This window comes from Lampetra planeri, chromosome 11 (assembly GCF_965212315.1).
Source record: "Lampetra planeri chromosome 11, kcLamPlan1.2.h2, whole genome shotgun sequence".
Lineage (NCBI taxonomy): Eukaryota > Metazoa > Chordata > Hyperoartia > Petromyzontiformes > Petromyzontidae > Lampetra > Lampetra planeri.
Window position 1 is genome coordinate 5,322,348 of NC_136117.1, and position 22,639 is coordinate 5,344,986.

Genomic DNA, 22,639 nt, shown 5'->3' on the forward strand with positions numbered 1-22,639 from the left:
GTGATTGTATGTATGTTGAACTTATTTCACACCGTACGTAGCCAACTCTGCTAATCGGAGGTGCAGGGAAGGACAAAAAACTAAACACAAAAAGCAGATCTAAAGAAATTCGTTTTAATGTAGATTTTAAAAAGGGCATAGCTCCAGTGGCTTCCTAATATCGGAAGGAAGAGCGGCCATTCCAGACGGCCGCAGATGCGCATCTGAAAGCGCGCGATTGGGTGAACGGGCAGATGCGGCTGTGAATACTAACCGGCTGCTGCTGCTGCTGCGCTGTCTCCAGGCTGATTGAGGAGCTGAAGCAGAGGAGGGGGGACCTGCAACTGCAGACGGAGGACGTGTACATGGCCACGTCCTTTCGCGACTTCACCCACATGGTCGTGCGGCGGCTGCGTGGGGAGGACCGCACCGAGGAGCTGGCCGTCGACTACGTGAGCCTCCCCCCACCGCCCCCCACCGCCTAGACAAAGACACATGGACAAGCAGACAGATAGACAGATAGACTGAAAGACTAGGCAGACAAATATATTGATAGATAGACATATAAACTGAAAGATAGGTATACTTAATGGAGAAACATTCTGACTGTCAGACATCATTCAGGCAGGCAAAGCATGCTGAGAGGTGGCCAGGAGATGGCGGTACAAATAAAACATCCTTGAACCCATCTGTGCAGATGTTTGATTGCTTACAGGGTGTTTCTCATATTCCTTCATTCTCATTCCACATGAAAAACGCTTGTTAAAATCGAATTGGCCAAATATCCCAATCCAATGCACTGAAGAAACATAGTCGAGATTGGATGGTGTTTTTCTGTATAGATCAAAACCTTATTATTGCAATAATATACATTCCCCGTGTTGGTCTTGAATGGTGTTTTTGGTTTTCCCATAATATTTGCCATCATACTTTGTATGTTGAACTTCTTTTGTGCCGTACCAACCGTGCTAATCGGAGGTGCACTACTCCCTCCATGGTTTTTGATTTCGCAGGCTTGCTGAGATATTCCCGCCTTTTGTTGAAGCTATATTCAATTGGTAACTTATGATGGGGTTATGCACATCACGTTCTTCTTCTAGGTCGTAAAAGAGGTGAACAACTTGACCGTGAGGATACCGCATCAGTGTTTCATCGACGGGAAGTTCGTTGACACGGAAACCAGCAAGACCTACGACACGGTCAACCCCACAGATGGATCGGTGAGCTCCCGTGAAGCGGAAGGCACACCGTCGTTTGATTAAGTCATTCACGGGTCAGATAATGGTGATGTCCCATTGACAACAATGCATGGTCTCAACTCCACATTGTAAGACGGTGGGCCAAACATCTCTTGAACACGTTATCGCAAGTATTTGGGGCTGGAGCGGTGGTGCAGTGGTTTGCACACTGCACGGCTGACATCAATAGCGAGTGATATCTGAACCAGTCCTGGGTTCCTCCCTTTGCCAACCCGCACTGATCAACACAGTGGAGTGTGATCTAACAAGTCCAACCACTGACATTGCAATGTGGGGAGGGATTTATGCCTGAGCAGATTGACAAAAGGCTAAACATGATTGCTGCCCTTGTTTAATTAAGCAATTGATAATAATCCAACATTTTCTCATCAGGACAATGGCATGAGCCAAAGAACATCACAATTGTCTTAAGTGTCAATTTTAAAGAATGTCGAGTCTCCCTTGCAAAATCGCTGCGCATCTCAATGTGTTCCCACCTGGTTCAAAGAGAGAACATCATCCAGGGATTAATTTGAGCAGGGTATGGCGAATCAGAAAAATGTCTGCACCGGGCACACCACATCCAGTATACCGCTCACTATGGCTGTGGCTACTATGCCCGTGCTTACTCCAGTCTACCAGTGACCACCTGGACAATATTCAGTGGGAAATTAAGCTCTGACTTTAATTATACACGATGGTTTGGCAATTGAACTCTTTATTGCTTCCTCTTCGTCTTTCGTACGGCCGATGTAGATGCAGAGCAACAACTACAATTTCACGTTCAGGTGGTCAAGCCAGATAACCGCGCGAGGAGCAGCGGACTAGTGTATCATCGCCGTGATGTCTCCTTTGTGTCCGTGGATCGGGCATTGTGCCATTTTACGTTGTACAGTCTGTTCTGTACAACCAGGGTCGCACACTGCTACTCGAGAGATTTTCATTTTCCATTGCTTTGACACAGTGGGATTTGAACCGCGCACCCTGGAGCTCACGGTCCGCACGTAAATGCGCACACCGACAGGCTTCAAGTTGGGTGAACGAAGGAAGGTGACCTGCTCGTGTGAACGCCGCTGCCGAACCTGTCACTCTCCTCTCTCTCCTCTCGCCGCCCCGCACAGGTGATCTGCAAGGTGGCGTTCGCTTCCGTCGCCGACGTCGATGAGGCCGTTGCAGCCGCTAAGAGAGCGTTCGAGGGCGGAGAGTGGGGGCGCATGAACCCCCGTGACAGAGGGCGCCTCCTGTACAAGTGAATAGATGACACGCTCACAAGCGTTCGCCTACAAACACACAAAGATAAAGACCGCCCCCATCCTATATGCCCCCACCTCCCCATTTATCCATTAAAAGACTGTTGGGCTAAGTGTTGTTCGCGAGCACCTATTAGTAAGGCCGGCACGGCACGCGATGGGGGAGTGAGGTGGCAGCACCATGCCCGGCTGCCTTCGTGTCTTGTTACTTTCTGACGATAGGTACTAATTTAAGGCTGAGTTGTCCTAGGGGAGGCCGAAGACCATTTCATATATACTCTATTGATGTTCGGTGTCCCAATCACTCCACTATTACTTCCCACACAAATACACACACAAACCCATACATGCAAACACACACAAACAAACCCATACACAAGTCCAAACCCATACAAACACACACATTTACGAACCCATACATGCAAACAAACACACACACACATACAAACACACGTACAAACCCATACATTCAAACAACAACAAAGATCCCCCGTATAGCCTGAACAGACTGTTGGGGCAAGTGCTGTTCGCGAGCACCTATGAAGGCTGGATATAAAGGCCGGATCGGTACACGAGGGGCGGATGGCTAGCCCTTGTCTCCCAAGTGCCGATGTTTTACATGCCGCACCAGGTACAAAATTTGAGGCCGAGTCGACCTAGAAGATGCCCGGGACCAGTTTAGATAATCGTCATTGGTATTGGCCGTGAATGGGAATCGAACCCAGTAGCCAGGTTTGTCGCGCACATACAAGCACACACACATACATACAAACCCATGCATACAAACACACGCGTACAGACCTATACAACACCAACACCAGCCACGGTTGACCACGACGTGGCGTTGTTGTCACCGTGACGCTCGTGCCAGGCTCGCCGACCTCATGGAGGAGCACCAGGAGGAGCTGGCCACCATCGAGACGCTCGACTCGGGGGCCGTGTACACGCTGGCGCTCAAGACGCACGTGGGCATGTCCATACAGACCTTCCGATACTTCGCCGGCTGGTGCGACAAGATACACGTGAGAGGCGGTCGGGGCAGAGCGTGCGGCAGTTGGCGTGGCAAGCGTTCACGTCGTATCCCTCTAATCTCATCACAAACTAACTCACAGTACCATTGCGAAAGACTCAACGCAGAAGATTCCTGGTTTTGATCTTCCACGATGCTCATGTGATCCACCCTAAACCGCATCCGCACAAACCATGGCAGATGCAGATACCTGATTCACAGTGTGCGACTGTGGTCATCCAGAACAGACTGTATAGCATATGACGACGCGACGCCCAATCCACAAATACGAAGGAAACATCACGGCGATACACTCCGCTGCTCCTGACGCGGTTATCTGGCTTGACCACCTCGATGTGAATTGCAGTTGTTGCTCTGCATCTACATCAGCCGTACGAAAGAAGCAGATCACATTGCCATTTGGGAGTAGTGCTTTATGTTGTGTAACACCCGAGGCCAGCGTTATCGGGGTAATGGGGTGGGCCCTGCAAGCACTGAATGTCCCTTTGGCACATACTGTACCTAGTGGTATATCACCGTAAAAAAAATGCGTGTGGAAATATATGCAGGAGCTAAAGGCAAATGCCGAGGTCTGCTCATCACGAGAGGTCTTCGGGAGAGAGTTTGTGTAGTTTTACTATTCCTCCGCTAAAGGAACACAGGCTACATGTATCAATGTTATGGGGGCCCCAATTTAAGAGAAGCTGGAGCCAGGTCTGGTAACACCTATGACAATACACCATCTGTTATCAGATTCACTCTGCACCTCCCAAAGCTTAACATCTTAAATATGTCGTTCCCTCCATATGACATTATCATCATCATCATCGCTCAGAAACAAAGCGGGAAGCCTTTTGAAAGTCAATCCACTCACACCATATTTTATGGGCTTGAGCTCCAGTGTCTCTGGTGATGTCCACGAGACACCAGCCAAGCAAGGGATTCCCCACTTAAATCACGCTGATGACCCTCATTGCCATTGTTGACAGATCATGGATTTTCCATCGGTGTTTTTCCTGACACGAGCTTTGTATTCTGTGCAGGGCACTACCATTCCGATCAACCAAGCACGGCCCAATCGAAACCTCACCTTCACAAAGAGAGAACCAATAGGGTAAGTTGCAGGATGACGTCACACGTAATGATGTCATGGGGGGGGGGGGGGTGTGCGCATCGCGCGTGATGTCATTGCCTTGGTCGCAAAACTTATTCATTTAGCGCTGGTTAAAGGCAAGTTTTTACCAACTTTTTGATAATTTAGTCAGTTTTTCTATGGAGTAAGTCCCGAATAGCAACACAACTTCATTCTCAAATGTAATTTTGACTGGACCATAGAAGAGTTATTGTGACTCCACACTACAGACAGGACAAACGGACAGAGCAAATGCATCATGGCTTTCAAACGTAGTTGCTCCAACAAAAATATAAACATTTGTTGGATAAGCAAATGCAACCTTTTGGTAACCGCCTTTTGGTTAACACGGCCCGTTAATACAGTTGTCACGTGAACAAATGTGCCAGTGTACGGTGACCTGTGTGTCACAACTCTTTATCATTGTCAGTTGTGAAAAAGAACAAACGTTGGTCCCTTTGGACTGTAGGCCTCAGGAGAAAGTCATAGTTGTTTAGACAGTCGCCAGGCTGTTATCAGCAAGGGCAAACACAAGTGGTATGCCAAACCTGTGTGTATTCTTCTAGCTGAAAATGCCATCTCCTAAGAACACATGAGGTTCAATGCACTAAAACGTAGCATGACGTTGCAGTTTTTGCAGGGATCTATGTATTTTACTTAAATACACTTATGTGCCATTTACATTACTTGGTGTTGCAATTTTCACGTAATATTTAGTTTTTATTTGTTTTTGTTTACAATTTCATTTTCATTTCAATACATTTGAACCAATAAACGTGTAAACATTGCAGATTCAAGACCCTGTACAAATGTAAAGGCTTACCCAAACATTGATCGTAATGACAGGTGTATACACCATGGGGGAAGGAGGGTGGTTTATTATGGGCCTGTTAATGGTGGGGCACTCCATGGGGAATATTTCGTTGTTCTTAAGTGATAGAATATAAACCCAGCTCATGAGCAAGAGTCAGATAGGATGTGGTATCACGAGACCAAGTGTCGATGTTCAACGTGTCAGAACTCCTTCATTCAGCAGACGGTAACACAAGGCTACTGATGAGGTGCTGTATAACTTTGAATCCATGCCACGCTTCAGGATACATCGTGAGCAGTGGTGAGGCCGAGCGGTAGCATGTATGCTGCTTGTGTTGAAGAGGTTTACGGTTCAAGCCCGCGGCGGCCACCCTGGTTAATATCATGGGCGTATTGACCAAAAGATGTGCGCCGTCTGCATCACAGCGGACGTTAAATGTCCTGTGACGTTATTAAAAAAATTGTAAACCATGTGTGCCGGCGTCTCGTTCCAAAAATTATTCACAAATTTCATTCTTTGGAAAACCACGGAGCAACATCGCCACCTACTGGCAGACTATAGTCGTCTGTAAAACATAGCGCCGTCTTGATAGCCTTGTGCTATTGTAATTCCACCAATAACAAATGTGCTCATTATTATTACTATTATTGTTGCCGTATATGCTATGTGTGGGTTCCCAGCGTCTGTGGCATCGTCATTCCTTGGAACTACCCCCTCATGATGCTGGCGTGGAAGAGTGCGGCGTGCCTGGCAGCTGGGAACACCCTGGTGCTCAAGCCTGCTCAGGTACAGTCCCGACTGCAATGCGATCCCCATGAGCACGCTTGGCTACGTATGGTGCGAAAGAAGTTCAACAGACATACGTACTCCATAATAGAGGTTTTTGGGTTAAATATAAATGTGTCGGTAAACCCGCTCCCACCCGACACAGCCAATTAGTAAGGTTTGTAACGTAAACAAAACATGCCAATTCGTTATTAGTTCAGCACACCGGTGTGTTGGAGAGTAAACCCACAACATTTACAATTCGATTACCACGTTTCACCAGTAATTACAACCAGCATCATCAGGCGGACAGCCAGAACTGTGGAGCTAAAAAAGAACAAGTTCTCTGCCTATAGTGAAACGGATTTAAGAAGCATGCTGAGGCATATGTGAGAAAGGTAAATGTGCTGGCAGAAGGGCAGCCACTATGAGGTTGCACTTGTTACACACAACGTGCTTGCCACAAATTAACCACCATACCTTTCTGATCTCGTCAAGGAGCATAAACCGTCACACGACCTCCGATCGTCCTCGCAGCGGCTTTTGGCTAGCCATCGAACTAAGATGGTCACTGCATTGCGCGCTTTCAAATGCGTTTCTGCAGCCATCTGAAATGCTTTTCCTTCCGAAATTTGGTAGCCACTGGAGCTATGCACTTTTAAATCTAGATTGAAAACTCATATTTTATAGAACTGCTTTTTGTGTTAGTTTTTTGTCCATCCCCCACACCTCCGATTTGCACGGTTGGCTGCGTACTGTGCGAAAGCAGGTCAACGGATAAAACTGAAACTAAATCGAGCTGTCGAAGGCCCCCTCTTGAGAGACTATTATGGCCCCCTCTTTCATACCGGCCAAACATGTTGGAAGAGGTGGGAGCACCCACGCTTGGCCCCACGACACGAGAACTGCCGATCAACAGTGGTGGACTCATTTACGCTACTGGGTGGATAGAGGTGGGGGAAATTTGAGAAACACCCCATTGTTCCGACTGCCGCTGTGGGAGATCGATTTGGTGACCTTTTCGTTGCAAGTACAGCGTGCCAAGCCATACAGAGTCATAGTAATTATTATGATTTATTTACCCGCTAAAGCCTCAATGGAACCCAACATTAATTTTCAATTATGGCCGTGTTTTCGGGTTGTTGCATTTGGGAAAAAATATTTGAGTGCCCAAAAAGCAAACGACGTACATTGCGGGTTAACAATAGTGGCCAGTGATATCTATAACAGGTGTCGGGCAACACCTCCCTTCACCCACCCACACTGATTCCAGGCCAAGCATAACATCGGCGGCGAGTGATATCTGAACCAATCCTGGGTGCCCCCCACCTTCACCTACACACACCGACCAGGATAGGGTGAAGTATGGTCAAACAGACCCCTGTAATTGACATGGCATGGGAAGGCCTTTATCCCAGCAGTGATTAACAAAGAGCTATACTTATTTTTTGTTTGTTTTTATAGTCAAGTTAATCACAAGTAACATTCGGTATAATACATATGGGCGTGACTGGGCTAAGATTATCGAACCCATATAATCAGGTTTGCCTGCATGCGAATGTACGTGGCCTGCATGTTGGATGCTCAATGTGTTATTTTATTTGAACGTATTGGCGGTACACCGGTGGTGCACAGTATAAAGAAAAAAAAGAGCAAATTTTTCACAATAAATATATATTTCCCTACGATTCCCAACCCCCGGTCAGAAACTCTAGTGGGGTGATGTCGAAGCAGTCGGAAGACAAATGTCAGTTCAAATTTAGATTTTAGACTTTTATGAGGACCGGTGTGTTATGCTGCACCGGTGTGCCACCAATACGTCCATTTAAACGGTCATTGGGTCAGTGCATGCGGATGTGGCGTCCTAATAAGAATGGCTGTTTTTGTTCCCGGGCAGGTGACCCCGCTGACTGCGCTCAAGTTCGCCGAGCTAGCGGCTAAAGCTGGATTTCCAAAGGGCGTCATTAACATCATCCCTGGCTCAGGTAGCTCAAGCACAGGATCTCACGTCTGATAATACCACGGGCGCACAGGCGCATCTGGTACTGGAAAACAGATTAAGGTGCATCCATCTAGATGGGAGTGAGAATGCGTGGAGTGGAGGTATCTTGCAGCTTTCGTGTGTGTGTACGTGGGTTTGTAGCTGGTGTGATGTGTAAAATCATCGCCACTCAGGAGACAAGACAGTCAGGTGTGGTGGTGGCCACCCACCCCCTCGCGTACCATGCTGGCCTTCATAGGTGCTCGTTAACAGCAATTGCCCTAAAAGTATTTTAAGGCGATACGGGGGATATCGGACTTTGTATGGAGGTGAGGAGCGGGAGTCTAGTCGTTAGTGCACTGCACCACAAACCCAGCAGGCTAAGTTTGATTCCTGGCTGCGGCTACAATCAGTGGTGACTATTTGAAAAAATCCTGGGCCTCCCCTAAGTCGACTCAGCCTCACATGAGTACCTGGCAAAATGTGTAAAACTTCAGCAATGGGGATACTAAAGCTGGTCACACCACCCCCCGTGTGCCGTGTCAGCCTTCACAGGTTCCCGCTAACTGCACTCGCCCCAACAGCCTGTGTAGGCTCTACGGGGGGTCTACGTCTACTTACGGTGCCTGTCATTTGCCTGCATGTGTAGGCTCCATAGTTGGTCAGAGGATGTCCGAGCACCCACACATCCGTAAGCTCGGATTCACCGGCTCTACGCCCATCGGAAAGCAGATCATGAAGAGGTGAGCGTCCGTTCCTGCCCGTGTCGACCAGCTGTGAAACGGCGGGCACGTTAAGCAGCGCGAAGCAGAACGTGCAGCCGGGTGTTTCACTGGGAGCGGTGTATTGTTAAGCAAGCACACTGGACTTGAAATCCAGAGGTTGTTGATTCAACCTTCCTGCATTTACTGGGTTAAGGCCGTTAACCCACTGGGTTATGGCCATTGAAACCAGCTATCCAGATTGTCATGGACCGGGCTTAACAGATGGGTTTGTGATGATAGACCGTCTTGCTTTGTGTGCCACCCCTGTTACATGCGGAAATGCCCATAGACGGCCTTACACATTGTTGAGGACTGTCCCTTACAAAGGCAAGAAGGTGGAATGAGAAGGATGAATGCACTGCATTAAGTGGCAATATAGAATGCTGACAGCATATTCAACAAGCACCACTCACTTTGGACTTCAGCATAGACACCACTTTGCACACAAGCGGCTTGTCACACAACCCTGCAGTCAGGTGCATGAGGTCATTGGATTGCTCTTTTTGTTTTTTCGCCTTACTGGGTCTCAAGACACTTTTCTCAGAAGTGTCTTGCAAAGTTTTTTTTCCCCTGCAGTAGGGGGTGATGTTGCTGTCGTGTGTAATCCCAATTGAGTAATGCGCAGGTTATATTTCAGCACTGAGTTGTTTGGCCAATATTGGTTACATTGTGTGTGTGTTGTTTGTGCTGTTTGCCTCGTTGATGTTCATTCACACACACAGCTGTGCCACGAGCAACCTCAAGAAGGTGTCTCTGGAACTCGGTGGAAAATCACCGCTCATCATTTTCAATGACTGTGACATCGACAAGGCGGTGAGGATGGTACGTACGCAAAGTTCTAATTTTTTACCTCGATTCTTGCCAGCGTTGCATTTTTAAACCACGTGGCAGGCATGGCGCTTGCATTGCACACGCTGTCCCTGCCCTCGGATTAAGCGAAACAATCGCTGCTGCAAGAGAAATGGTTTGTTCGGTCAAATTGTCTCAGGTTATGCGCCCGCGGTTGTTGACAACGGCCGTGAAGCTGCTGTGCCCCAACATCGCAAGCGGTGTATGTCCGCGTTTAATGACTGGAGCATAACACCGCACCATTAACCTCACGGAGCCCATGCTGGTCTGCGCATCTGTTTAAACGCCGTGCCTACGTGTTCATTAGCCTTAATTAAACCTGACTCGGCTGCAGAAAATAAGCAATTAATTTTTTTTGTTGCACTGGATTTTATCCGAATGAGACATCTCATTGCTAAGGATCACATTTAGGGACAGATTTAATTTTTAATGTTTAAGTTATGGGTATCTTTCCATGACACTTACAGTGGCATAAATACAACACTGCGGTCAAAATAGGTCCAATTCCTCAGGTGTAGGGAATCATACATCGTAAATTCATTGAAAATATACAGTATATGAATACCCATGCTTATGCTGCAAAATGGGTTGAACATAGCCAAACGCACGCAAAATAAATACAGCTGCTAAACATTTCCATGGGTTAAATTTCATTTCTCGTTTTGAAATGAAATTGTAGGTCACCGTATCTTACTGGGGTAAAGACAACCCGTACCGATACGATCAATGTTTATTAATTTCATGGTGAAAATGATTGTGTCAATACATGGCAGAGACTCCCTAGACAAAGATATATTTAGAGGCCAGATGTTCATCAAGGTAGGTTTTACTATGGCCAAAGGGCTCTTTTCTACAACTATAGAGGTTGCGAGTTTAAACATGTGAATGTATGTTCAACTTCTTTCGCACCGTACGTAGCCAAGCATGCTAATTGGAGGTGCCGGGGAAGGACACCAAACTAAACACGAAAACATTTTCTAAAGAAATTAGTTTTCAAGCAGATGCATATCTATATCCTGATTGGCAGTCAGCTCAGCCTACCATCTCTCCGGATAGATAACATTTGTAGTACTGGCTCAGGTCCTGCAATAGGGATAAAATCAGCCCCTTGTACAGTTGGTAATGGACCTGGCTATCGTACATATTATTAATTCGATATGTGTTATGCAAAGCCATCCATTAAATTATAATTAATTCCACAAAATAGCTCTTCTATTGTAGATATGCATGCAGACTGTGGGTAAGCGTGTTGACCATAAATAGTTTGAGGTGTTATAAATGGGAATACATACTTTATAGTGGTTATCATTCGAGTGATGCGATTGAATGGAAATATTATAATGTACGCAAGGGATGTCGAAGCAATGGTGGGGTGGTGGTGGCATCAACAGGACTGTTCATGATGACCTCTTGACCTTGGCACAGATACAAAGAAAAAGATCCCCCATATACCCTTAAACAGACTGTTGGTGAAAGTGTTATTATTGAACACCTTTGAAGGTCAGCACGTGAGGGGGTGGGTGGCCAACACTAAATTCAGCCGACTGTCTCCCCACCAGGTACTCATTTAAGGCTAAGTCGACCGAGGGGAGACCCAGGACCGATACAGATATTCGCTGTTGCTGATCATAAGTGGGAATCGATATCAGGTTGGCAGGTTTATAGCGCAGTGCGATAACCACTGCACCACCGCTACCCCAATAGATATAGACACACAAAAACAATAATCCCCCGTATAGCCTGAACAGACTGTTGGGGAAAGTGCTGTTATGCGAGCACTTATAAAGGCCGGCACGGCACACAAGCGGGTGGGTGGCCAGCACTACGCCTGGTCGCCTTTGTCTTACTAGTGGCCATGTTTACACATTGCACCAGGTACTAAAATTTGACGCTGAGTTGATCGCATTAGACACATACAAATGCACGTTTATACATGCGACGCATATGCACCACGCCCATAACCGTGTGCGCGCGTGTGTCTGCGTGTGTGTCCTCCCTGGTGTGAAGGGCATGAGCGCAGTGTTCTTTAACAAAGGCGAGAACTGCATTGCGGCGGGGAGGCTGTTTGTGGAAGAATCCATCCATGACGAATACGTGCGGAGAGTGGTGAGTCGCTTGTCTCGGGGAGGGCCCCGCGTGTCTGGGTGTGCGCGTCGGCATCTGTGCGTGTTCGGTGTTCAAGGAGGAACACCGGTCTCATGAAGCCTGGTCAATTTTCTCGAAAGGATTGGACAGTTAGGTTCTTGAAAGAAAAAATTATATGCCGAATCAGGCGACTTGGTTATTCTGACTTCCTTGATCAACTCTTACTTTCTGGATTTTTCTCAAGAAGCTTTGTGTAGTTCCAAGCGATTTTTATTATTTTTGCAATTATATTATTTATTTTTTACCTACGTGACTTTACCGAAAAACCTAAGAGTATGAATCCTTGCAGTCACGAAAGCTTCAAATCTAGAACCATCAGCACCTCTTGAGCCACCTGATCCTCCGCTCTTATCTCCTTCCTCCTAAGGTGGAGGAGATTAAGAAGATGAAGGTTGGTGACCCGCTGGATCGGTCCACGGACCACGGCCCTCAGAACCACCGTGCACACATGGAGAAGCTGGTGGAGTACTGCGAGGTGGGGGTCAAGGAGGGGGCCACGCTGGTGCACGGGGGGCGGCAGGTTCCTCGACCAGGTGACGTCCGTGTCCCGACCCCAACCCCTGACCCCTTGTCCCCCACACGTCGCCTTCCCAGTGTTGTCTTCCTTACACGCTCAGTCACCACACGTTACACGGTTACCACACGTTACACGGTTACCACACATTACACGGTTACCACACGTTATACGGTTACCACACATTACACGGTTCCCACACATTACACGGTTACCACACATTACAACGTTACCACACATTACACGGTTACCACACATTACACGGTTACCACACATTACACTGTTACCACACATTACACTGTTACCACACATTACATGGTTACCACACATTACACCGTTACCACACATTATACGGTTACCACACATTACACGGTTACCACACATTACACAGTTACCACACATTACACGGTTACCACACGTTACACGGTTACCACACATTACACCGTTACCACACATTACACCGCTACCACACATTACACCATTACCACACAGCTTATTCTATAGGCAAGTCATCGCAGTGTGAGACATGGCTCAATGTTGCTTCTGTAAAGTCAAACATTTGCACAGCAATGGAATTAAGAGAGCACTGAAGGCATATTAGACACGCATCAGAAATGGGATTTTTTATATCCCATGCCACCGTGCCATGTAAGCCTGTTTGTAATCTCCGAAACACCAACCAACGCTTGGTAAAACGTCTGCCTGTCATTTTAAAGTGCCTTACTGTTTTTTTTTTACTCACGAGTGTCAGAAACGATGACTCAAAAGCCCGTTAGACATAGGTCAACAGCCTGCTTGCTCTATTGCCAATTGCAGAAGAGGGAATTTAGGTTGAAAGGAAAATGCAACCCAAGGAAATCCAAAATGGCCCCTTGTAGTTATTTACAAATTCTGCGTTTTCCATTGCGAAGCTTCATTTATGAGAACAAAAATATATTCTGAAGTCATGATTCAGTGTGCCACCACAGGGTCCGCCAGTGATGTCACAGATGTGGTTCGAGTGCACGCCACACCTCAAGATATTTTGTTTATCGCGCCGTACAACCCCGTACAACACAATCTACGATGAACCTATGCACAAGACTCATTTGTATTTGGGTTGGATCGTCCTTGAACTGATACGGGGTCATTCCTCCCAGTGTCCCCTCATGGCATGTTTATGCGCCACGGGGGCTCATTATATTCATGCGTTCGTGGTCAGTACCAAAGAAGATAAGCTTAGTGCAGCCTGGAAGCATATTATTAAATAATACATATTACAATTCCTTATAGGGGAAACAAATACTAATTAACTGATTACTAACGTAGCATATAATTACAATAACACACATTACAACTGATTACTAATCTACAACTCACATCGTAACAATTGCCTGATTACTAATCTAGTATATAATTACAATACCCCCCCTCCGCCTCAAATAGTTGCACCTGATGAGTTAAATGATGACGTCACCCTGCTGCTGCTGCTCTATTTAAGACCGGGAGCAAGAGCAGAGCCTCACCATTCTGGCGAATTGCCCGATGATGCTGGATGCAATTACCAGCGAAACGTCGTACTACTCATAAATTGTAAATGTTGTGGTTTCACGCTTCAACACACCAGTGGGCTAAAGCAGTGAACTATTTGTCTTTTGTCAACGTGACACTTTTTTTGCCGATTGGCCGTGTCGGGTGGTGGAGGGTTACGACACATTTATAAATAACGCGATCTAACCCAAAAATGTTGATTATGAATAAATATTCCTCTTGCGCGTAATACACACAGCATGCCCGGGAGGTATTGTCCGTTGAAGGATTATAACTACGCAGCAGATTGGACGGTGTGGCTGAATGTTGGTGTTAGATTGAAAACTAATTTCTTTAGAACTGTTTTTTGTGTTCAGCTTGTTGTCCTCCCTCGCGTCCGATTAGCACGGTTGGCTACGTAAGGTGCGAAAGAAGTTCAACATACGTGGGTGTTGTGTGAGAGATTATACTGTTTACCAAAAAACAATGAACAGCTTTAAGTAATCTTCAAGAGCACATTCTGGGAGCATTCAAAATAATCACCACTTTGGAAAAAACCAGAGATATTTAAAGCACCTGGGATTTTTTTCGAATCTCAGAAGGATGTGCGTCACCGAAACCACGGCGGGTACGTGCAGGTTTTAAAGTTGTGATACCTCGATGAACATTGTACAACAAAAAAATTATCTCAACACATTCGTCAATAGCAGTCGCCTTAAAAATATATGGAAAATTGGAAACGTTTTGGGCAGCGGACTTTCTTCACAGCACACGGAGAAGCCAGATTGGTCGAATAAAGTAGAGCCAGTGCTTGAAATGTCACCTATTATATACTGTTGTTTTTTAAGGCATTGTTATTGACGAATTTTTTGTTAATTTCGGTTATTTGTGTGTGGCAGGACTGCCAACGCAACATCAACAAGTAAACGGAACTGTACATTTAGAGGTGTGAAAGTTGTTGCTATTATTAAACTTAACCGTCCAATTATTTTTTCCACCAGGGTATTCAATTGGCAGGTGCTAATAATTGTTTTTTTTTTTATATAAACACACTGAACTAGATATTTTATGGTTACTAGAGTTTGACAAAGTTTCAAGTAAACTATGCTACCATAATTGGTGTGGTATTTAAAATTAAAATCTACTTTGCAAATACAGTCTACATTAATCAAAGAATATATTTGGAAAGTTTGCACGTTCATATTCTGATCGTGGGTCGACTCAACCCATCATCTTCTGTGGGTTGATGGAATGAGTACCAATTTGTGAGAATTTTACTTTGGTTGTATTGGTTGGATGGATTGCCGTATGAATGCGGAATTTCCACCACTGGCTCAGGGCTGGAAACAGAGGTGAACGCCACTGCACATGAATTTTACTTGGTGTAAACCTTGACTTCATTAATTGTACGAGCTGCCATATTTGTATATTCTTAAATGTTTTCGAACAATATTTGCAAAACTGCTGGCTGGTATTGATATGTTCTTCAGCGAAGGGTCAGTCTAATCACTGAGAATTTAAAAAAATGCTTTGCCCTTTCCCAAACGCGCAGAACGTAGGGCACTGCAATCTGTCTTGCTTTGTACAGCACATTTCTGATAGCCCTGGGCTGTGTAGTTGTGTGCTCTAAGCCACATTGTCATTGGACACCTTATCAGAAGTATTTGCAAACGTAGATCATCAAACCAGCCTGACAACAGTAATGATATAATCCATTTGTTTAATTCTTACTGAGTCTCAATACTTTTTAAAGAGGGTCCTGCTTATGAACTGTTCTCAGAAACGGGATCACTCTGAGGAAACCCAAACTGACTAGGAAGACAATGAGGGTTGCCATGCTATACATTTTCACAAAACGATATAATTTATATTTTTGGGATGATTATTTAAAAATATCAATTTCACCTAACTTGATATTGCTTATCAAGTAATAATTTAATTATAATTTTTCTGCTTGCCATACTTCCAGTACAAAAAATACTTAGAAGTTCTTCAACTACAGTTCACTGAACATGTAACCCTTCCATAAGTATCTCTAACTGTCGATATAATTCAGATGCTGTTGGTTACATGATAAATAAATAACGTAGTACATTAACTATGAAAATGATGATGACGTATAACCACCATTCCATCAGTCATTCCAGACGTGTAACTTTGCAAAGTGATAATTTAATAGGTCATGGCTATAAATTCACAACTTTTGAGTACTTTGCTTCTTTATTTCCGAATTTTTTTTTATCAGAAAATGTTATATGAAATAAAATAAACAATGGTAAACGTTTCTTAATCAACCCCCTACCCCCGTCTCTAGGAGGTCAAATGTTTTCTGGGGGGATTCTCAAGAACTGCCACAGATGGAGGCCCTTTCCACAAAGTGCTTGCCACAAATGAACCACAATACCTTGCTGATCTCGTCAAGGAGCATAAACATCACGCAAACTCCGGTCATCCTTACAGCAGCGGCTTTTGGCTAGCCATCGAACAAAGACGGTCACTGTGTATGCCGTCGTGCGCTTTCGGATGCACTCATGCGGCTGTCTGGAACATTCTTCCTTTTGATATTAGGAAGCCATTGGAGCTAGATTGAAAACTAATTTCTTTAGAACTTCTTTTTTGTGTTTCATTTTTTGTCGTTCCCCTGCACCTTCGATTAGCAAAGTTGGCTACGTACGGTGCGAACCAAGTTCAACATACTTACTTTCAGCAACAGTGGTATATGCGTACAGGGCTGCACATTTATCTACCTTTTATATAAACACAGGTTCTGCTGTGGCATGTGGTGAGCAGGGTTTTTCATGGAGCCGTCTGTCTTCACGGGTGTGGAGGACCACATGTACATCGCTCAGGAGGAGTCCTTCGGGCCCATCATGGTCATCTCCAAGTTCCCTGATGGGTAAGGACACAGCGACCACCAATACATTGTCCAGAGTTCAAATACAGGCAGCAGCAGAGCTCCAGGAGAACTCTTCCGCAGTTCCTGTTACCAGCAGGAGCTGTAGGGTAGATGAAAACGTTACTTTACAGGGTGGCTCCCGTTCACCGCTGAACTTCGGAATAAGAAAGCGGCTAATGTTAATTTTTACTTAGTGTTTCTCACCGCAGAGAACTGTAGCAACACGACCGCACTCTATGATAGCTGGTGCCAAACTGTGTCACACGTCCTCCCGCGTGGCCTTGGGGGACCCTCGGTTACACCTTCTGACCTGAAGACGTACCGATACAGTTATTTTATTTAGTTTGCATTCTGAACAACTGATGATATTTGCCCGTGCATGCGTTGGTTCACGTCTGTGCGTCCGTCCGTATGCACCACCGTCACGCTCCGCTGTCGGCAGGGATATTGACGGGGTCCTCGCGCGCGCCAACAACACGGAGTTCGGCCTGGCGTCCGGCGTGTTCACGCGCGACATCTCCAAGGCGCTGTACGTGAGCGACCAGCTCGAGGCCGGCACCGTCTTCATTAACACCTACAACAAGACCGACGTGGCCGCTCCCTTTGGGGGCTTCAAGCAGTCCGGCTTTGGGAAGGACCTTGGTGAGTGGCCCGACAGGGAGAAGATGTCTTGGGTCGTTTGTAAACGGACGTCTGGTCGCATTCCAATGAAGCCTCGATCGTAACCAATTGTACATATATTATCGCTCATGGTCCACCATAAAACCGCATCCATGCAAACCATGGCAGATGCAGATACCTGATCCACAAATGGAACATTTAAAAAAGCTCTCCAGTGTGCGACTGTGGTCATCCAGAACCGACTGTACAACATAAATATGATGGAGACATCACGGCGATACACTCCGCTGCTCCCGCTGCGGTTATCTGGCTTGACAACCTGAATGTTGCTCTGCAGCTACATCAGCTATACGAATGAAGATTATCATAATCAGAAGCATAACATTGAACATCATTCATCATCATTATCAAATTAAGCATCATCCAATTAAGCATCATCATCCAGTTAAGCAACATGAATGCAAATGATGATCATTCAATTTATTTATAACTCGGAATCTAATTAATCATTATCATCCAATTAGGTACATCATTATGCCTATCTTATATATAAAGCAGCAAATAATTTAACAAATATCAATCATCAAAATCATCCAATAGACAATTGGTATGATCCATTCACAGTTCTCTGCTGCATAAGTATCTCGTTGCAGGACCCTCCTGTTCAAATTTGTCATGAGACTAAGTAATTGTTTTTCTGGATTGAGGATATGATTATTATGACACAATCACGTGATCGTCCTCCGCAAAACATGTACATACTATCTTGCAACCCAGTTTCATCACTCCAGATCGCCATTCATTCCAATGTTCCTGAACTTTTGAGGCCAGTCTGTGAAGTCAACAGAGAGACTGTCCCACCAGCCTCAGGACCTTCAATGGCGATGCGTAACACATTTTTGTTCATTCATACACAAAGATACTTGGGCATTTGTATTTTATCCCTTTGGAATGTTTAAAAAAAAAGTGTTCTCTGCCGCAGAAATTTCACTCACTTAAGTATCGATTACAATTATTTTCTCTGTTGAATTGCATGTAATGAATTCCTGCATTCATTTATTTATTCATGACGCGCCTATTGTTTTTTTTTCCCCCACCAGGTGAAGAAGCGCTTAACGAGTACCTTCGAACAAAGGCGGTAACTGTGGAGTACTGAGCTTACCAAAACGCGACAAGGGACGTCACATTTAAAGGGAATGGAACAGTGAACTCTATGCACAAAACAAATAAGTCACGTCTGAAATTGGCATGGAGGTGGTGTCTGGGGCTGGGTGAAGAGCCTACAAGCACCTGGCGAGGCATGCCGGCCCCTGTCCAACGCGACAATTGGAGTCATCACTTTTTGTCGAGGGACTGCGTCAAAGTATCATCTCACGCTGTCAAATCATGCCTGTGCCGCCCGTGTCTGTTTGCCAAGCTTCCCGCCGGCTCTCCTTCCTTGCGGGTGGAACAAACCAACGTGTACATTTTATATTTTTTTGAAATTCCATCAGCTGTTGTATTGTCGCAGCTTGCTCTCTTTGACCAGTCTCGTCTGTAATATTTGTGATTTTTTTTTTAACGTGTGCCATGCTCAGTAGCTGGTTGTTTGTTGGGTTTTCGGTTCTGGGTTTTTGTTCTTGAAGAAGAAAAAAAGTCAGTGACAGGAATTAAATTTGTTTATAAAATATAACAATTGCTAACCTAGCACTTCTCACAGCCTGGGTTCGAATGAAAAGGTTTTGCCCACCATCGCAGCTTAAGCAACAAATCAATAAAATGCTTCCACCTGCGATCTTCTCAATATTAACTCTCATCTCCGACATTAGAGCAGCCTAGACCCCGCTTGTCTATCGCAGAGAGGGGTATTCTTGGTGATGCAGTGATACTGTTGATTGAATGCCTGCAGTATGACTGCATTATAGTTTCATTGGGACGAAAATAAAAAATAGACATAAATTATATCAATGCAGTCATTAATATGCATTGACAAACCGGGTCTAGCACTTTTGGCTATGTACTGTGCTAAATAAGTTCAACATACATACATAGGCTGCTCTCATCGTTGGAGGTTAGAGTGAATATTGAGTGGGTATGCAGATGGAAGGATTTATTGATTTGTTGATGAAGCTAAACTTGTCAGATTGGTATCTATGTATTATTCGATTAAAATATTGTACCTCGCTACACTCGCTATACATTAATACAAATTGGCTGTGGGAATTGAGATTTTACAATGTATGCAAATTATATGTAAATATTCAAATTATTAATTTAAGCAAACGGGGTGGAATAAATCGGTATGGATAACAAAGAACACACAATCATGCAAAGAAGCTGGTATACATGAAATACTGATAATTATCAATTATTCAATCCAAAGGTGACTTCAAATGGTGTCGCTGGGTTAGGGTGACTGTATTGTTACATGCCCAGTTATCAGCAGGCTGCTAGTTCTGTGCACTTTGCTGACACTTTGCTGACACTTGTCTATCGAAGGTTTAATGAAGGAAGAGCGCTGAAAGGCGTTGGTTGCATGAGGGGTCAGTGTTTTCTATTCGCGCAGGAAAATCCTAAACGGGGACCACTCAAAAGTTCCAATGTCTCCATTTTCATATGAGAGATGCCACACCAACCATCTCCTCTGGCCTCCCCGAACCAGTGGTGGAATTTCCTCCACTCCCACAAACAGTTGCCAGTCTCCCTGTGGGACGAATTATCGCTGTTAATTTCACGCAAAGTGGTTCTTATTTTAAAGTCCATGGAGGGATGAATCGCTGAACTCTCAAACTTTTGATTGTGAGTAAAGCATTATCAGCGCATTACCACTCGGCCAGACCAAAATGGTTGCTAAAGTTTGGTGCTAGATATATCGCTTAAATGAATGTTCCTCATTTAAAAGTAAAACACTTTGGTGCAATGCTTTAAAAAAGGCCAAGTGGCGAACAAGTGTGTGGCTACGTCTCATCTCCGTGACCCTGCGCCAATGCTGACAATCCCACATTCCTATCCCTGTTGAGGAGTCAATGTTAACGAGGGAGAGGGGGGAAGGTTCAGCCAGGGCCACTCCTCAGAGGTTGCTGGGGGCCCGGTGCAGAATTTCACGTGAGGGATTCTCCTCAATTCCACATCGGCAGGGCTGTTGTGGTGCCCTATGTGCGAGTGCTGGGTACATTGCCCCTGTTTGAACCAGCCCCCCTGAGCGGCCCTGGGTTCTGCTGCGTTGTGGCATTAAACTGACGTATGTATGTAGAACGCATTTCGCACCGTATGTAGCCATCGCAGGTGCGGGGGGAACGACGACAAACTAAACGAAACAAGCAGGTCTAAATAAATTAGTTTTCAATTCAGATTATTTAAAAGTGCATAACTCTAGTGGCTTCCTAATATCGAAAGGAAGAGCGTTCCAGACGGCCGCAGAAGCGCGTCTGAAAGCGCGCGATGCGGTGACCGTCTTTGTTCGACGTGTCACGTAAGAACAAACTCCGCACGCATGAATTGACTTGCCTCTTGCAAATAAATATAAATAACAAGTAAAGTGAAAATTGTGCATCAAGGCTAATGTTGCAGAATAAATCTGCATGTCCACTGCAAGGCTGGGTTGGTCGACATTGAACAACGATCTGCAAAAACGCGACACCACAGTGGCATGCGTCTCCTTAACGACTGGCCTCGTGACGTTATTTGTTAAGGACTATCACCCGTCTCGTATTCACATTGCATCTCGGCTTTTGAAATATTGAGTTTTTTTTTGTTTACCGAATTCGAACAAAAAAAAAGTCTCTTGTTATTTTGTTTGCCGGCTCCCTGGGGGCATCATGACGCAAAACTGCCAATGGAAGCAAGTGTCAGAGCACGGCGCTTGCTCGTGAGTCGCAGTGCCACGCTGTGGTGAATTTTGTCCGCACTCTTTCGTTGGACAATCCCCCAACTGCCTGCACCCAAAATTAAGAGCTGCGATTGATTGATCGAGCGCCGACAAACCTCTTCATAATTCATACCTGTCAATCCCTTATCAGTGCCCTACCTTATTAGAGACCAATTCAGACCTCATTGGTCACCCCGTGCACTTATAAATATGAGCGTTCATCCTACAAAGTCCCAGGGAGAAACACATACACGTAGACAAAACAAGTGTTTTTTTGCCCGTGTTGAAACGGCTGTACGCCGTATGGATCTGAAAACTCAATTTCCCTGTACAAGAATACGGATACACCGTATGGGTTGACAAGTATGATAATTACTGTGTAGTAAGCAAACGCTGTTATTCTAAGTGTGCATGCAATCGCTCACATGTGTACGCCTGCCTATATTTATTGTTGGCACATTTCCTCGAGTCGTAGAACATTACACAACCTAAGGCCGAAAACCCAACGTATTTATGAAGTATGTTGAGATGGAGTGGTAATGAATGGTTATTGTAGGGCAGATAATATATACATTTAAAATGGAAACGTTTTTGAAAAAAGCAAAGCTTATGGCAAGAAAATTGTTATTTCTATCTTGTACCTTTTAGTACAGCTATGTAGCATCCCATCGATGGCACAGTATTTTAACATCAAAATAAAACAAGATTTTAGTTTTAAAGTAACCCGGCGGTCCATAGTAGCATGTGTGACACCCATGAAGTGTTTCAAATGAAAATAAATTTATTTTAGCTCATACTTGCCTATGGTTTTCCCTTTGTTCACGTGCTGAGTGTGCTTTCTGGCCGTATCGTCCACTGTTCATTTCGATTGTCAACAAACGAACGTTGTTGGTTATTTTACTAGGATTTTTTGTAACACTAATGGTCCATAAACAATGCACATGGACACGTGACGTTCAGTCTGATGGGTCCGCGTAAAAATCGAATTGCATGGGGTGTGCCGATCTCCATTGCAAACTCCTGAAGGCAAACTCGAGATGCCATGGTGACCAAAGCCACCGATGATGCCACCATACGTTGCCCATTACATTACCGCTCGCTCAAACGCTTAATAAACTAACCGGTTGCAGGTGCCAGTCGCCTCTCAGGCTTGCTCATCTTGCCTTTCACGTGCAGCCAGCGTCACACTCAAATTCCCAGACACACCTCGAGCAGCTGATTCAGAGGTGGAAATCCCACATTCTGATGGTAGAATCCAGCACTCTACACTATTGTTGATTTCGCATAATTTAACCCCAGCTGAGATTTGTGCTCGCGACCTTCCGT

General features: G+C 45.2%; 1 protein-coding gene across 1 annotated transcript in view; it reads left to right on the plus strand.

The window, feature by feature from the left end:
* ALDH1L2 (aldehyde dehydrogenase 1 family member L2) overlaps positions 1–22,109 on the plus strand; it is a 47,370-nt gene extending 25,261 nt beyond the window's left edge. Inside the window, exons 10-23 of the mRNA XM_078598672.1 lie at positions 284–431; positions 1,080–1,199; positions 2,339–2,466; positions 3,339–3,489; positions 4,520–4,590; positions 6,103–6,208; positions 8,085–8,172; positions 8,818–8,911; positions 9,655–9,754; positions 11,789–11,887; positions 12,294–12,459; positions 16,740–16,845; positions 17,288–17,487; positions 18,567–22,109. Coding sequence (XP_078454798.1) covers positions 284–431; positions 1,080–1,199; positions 2,339–2,466; positions 3,339–3,489; positions 4,520–4,590; positions 6,103–6,208; positions 8,085–8,172; positions 8,818–8,911; positions 9,655–9,754; positions 11,789–11,887; positions 12,294–12,459; positions 16,740–16,845; positions 17,288–17,487; positions 18,567–18,622 — 1,633 coding nt within the window. The 3' untranslated portion in view covers positions 18,623–22,109. The remainder of the gene's footprint in view (positions 1–283; positions 432–1,079; positions 1,200–2,338; positions 2,467–3,338; positions 3,490–4,519; positions 4,591–6,102; positions 6,209–8,084; positions 8,173–8,817; positions 8,912–9,654; positions 9,755–11,788; positions 11,888–12,293; positions 12,460–16,739; positions 16,846–17,287; positions 17,488–18,566) is intronic.
* The last annotated feature ends 530 nt before the right edge of the window (positions 22,110–22,639 follow it).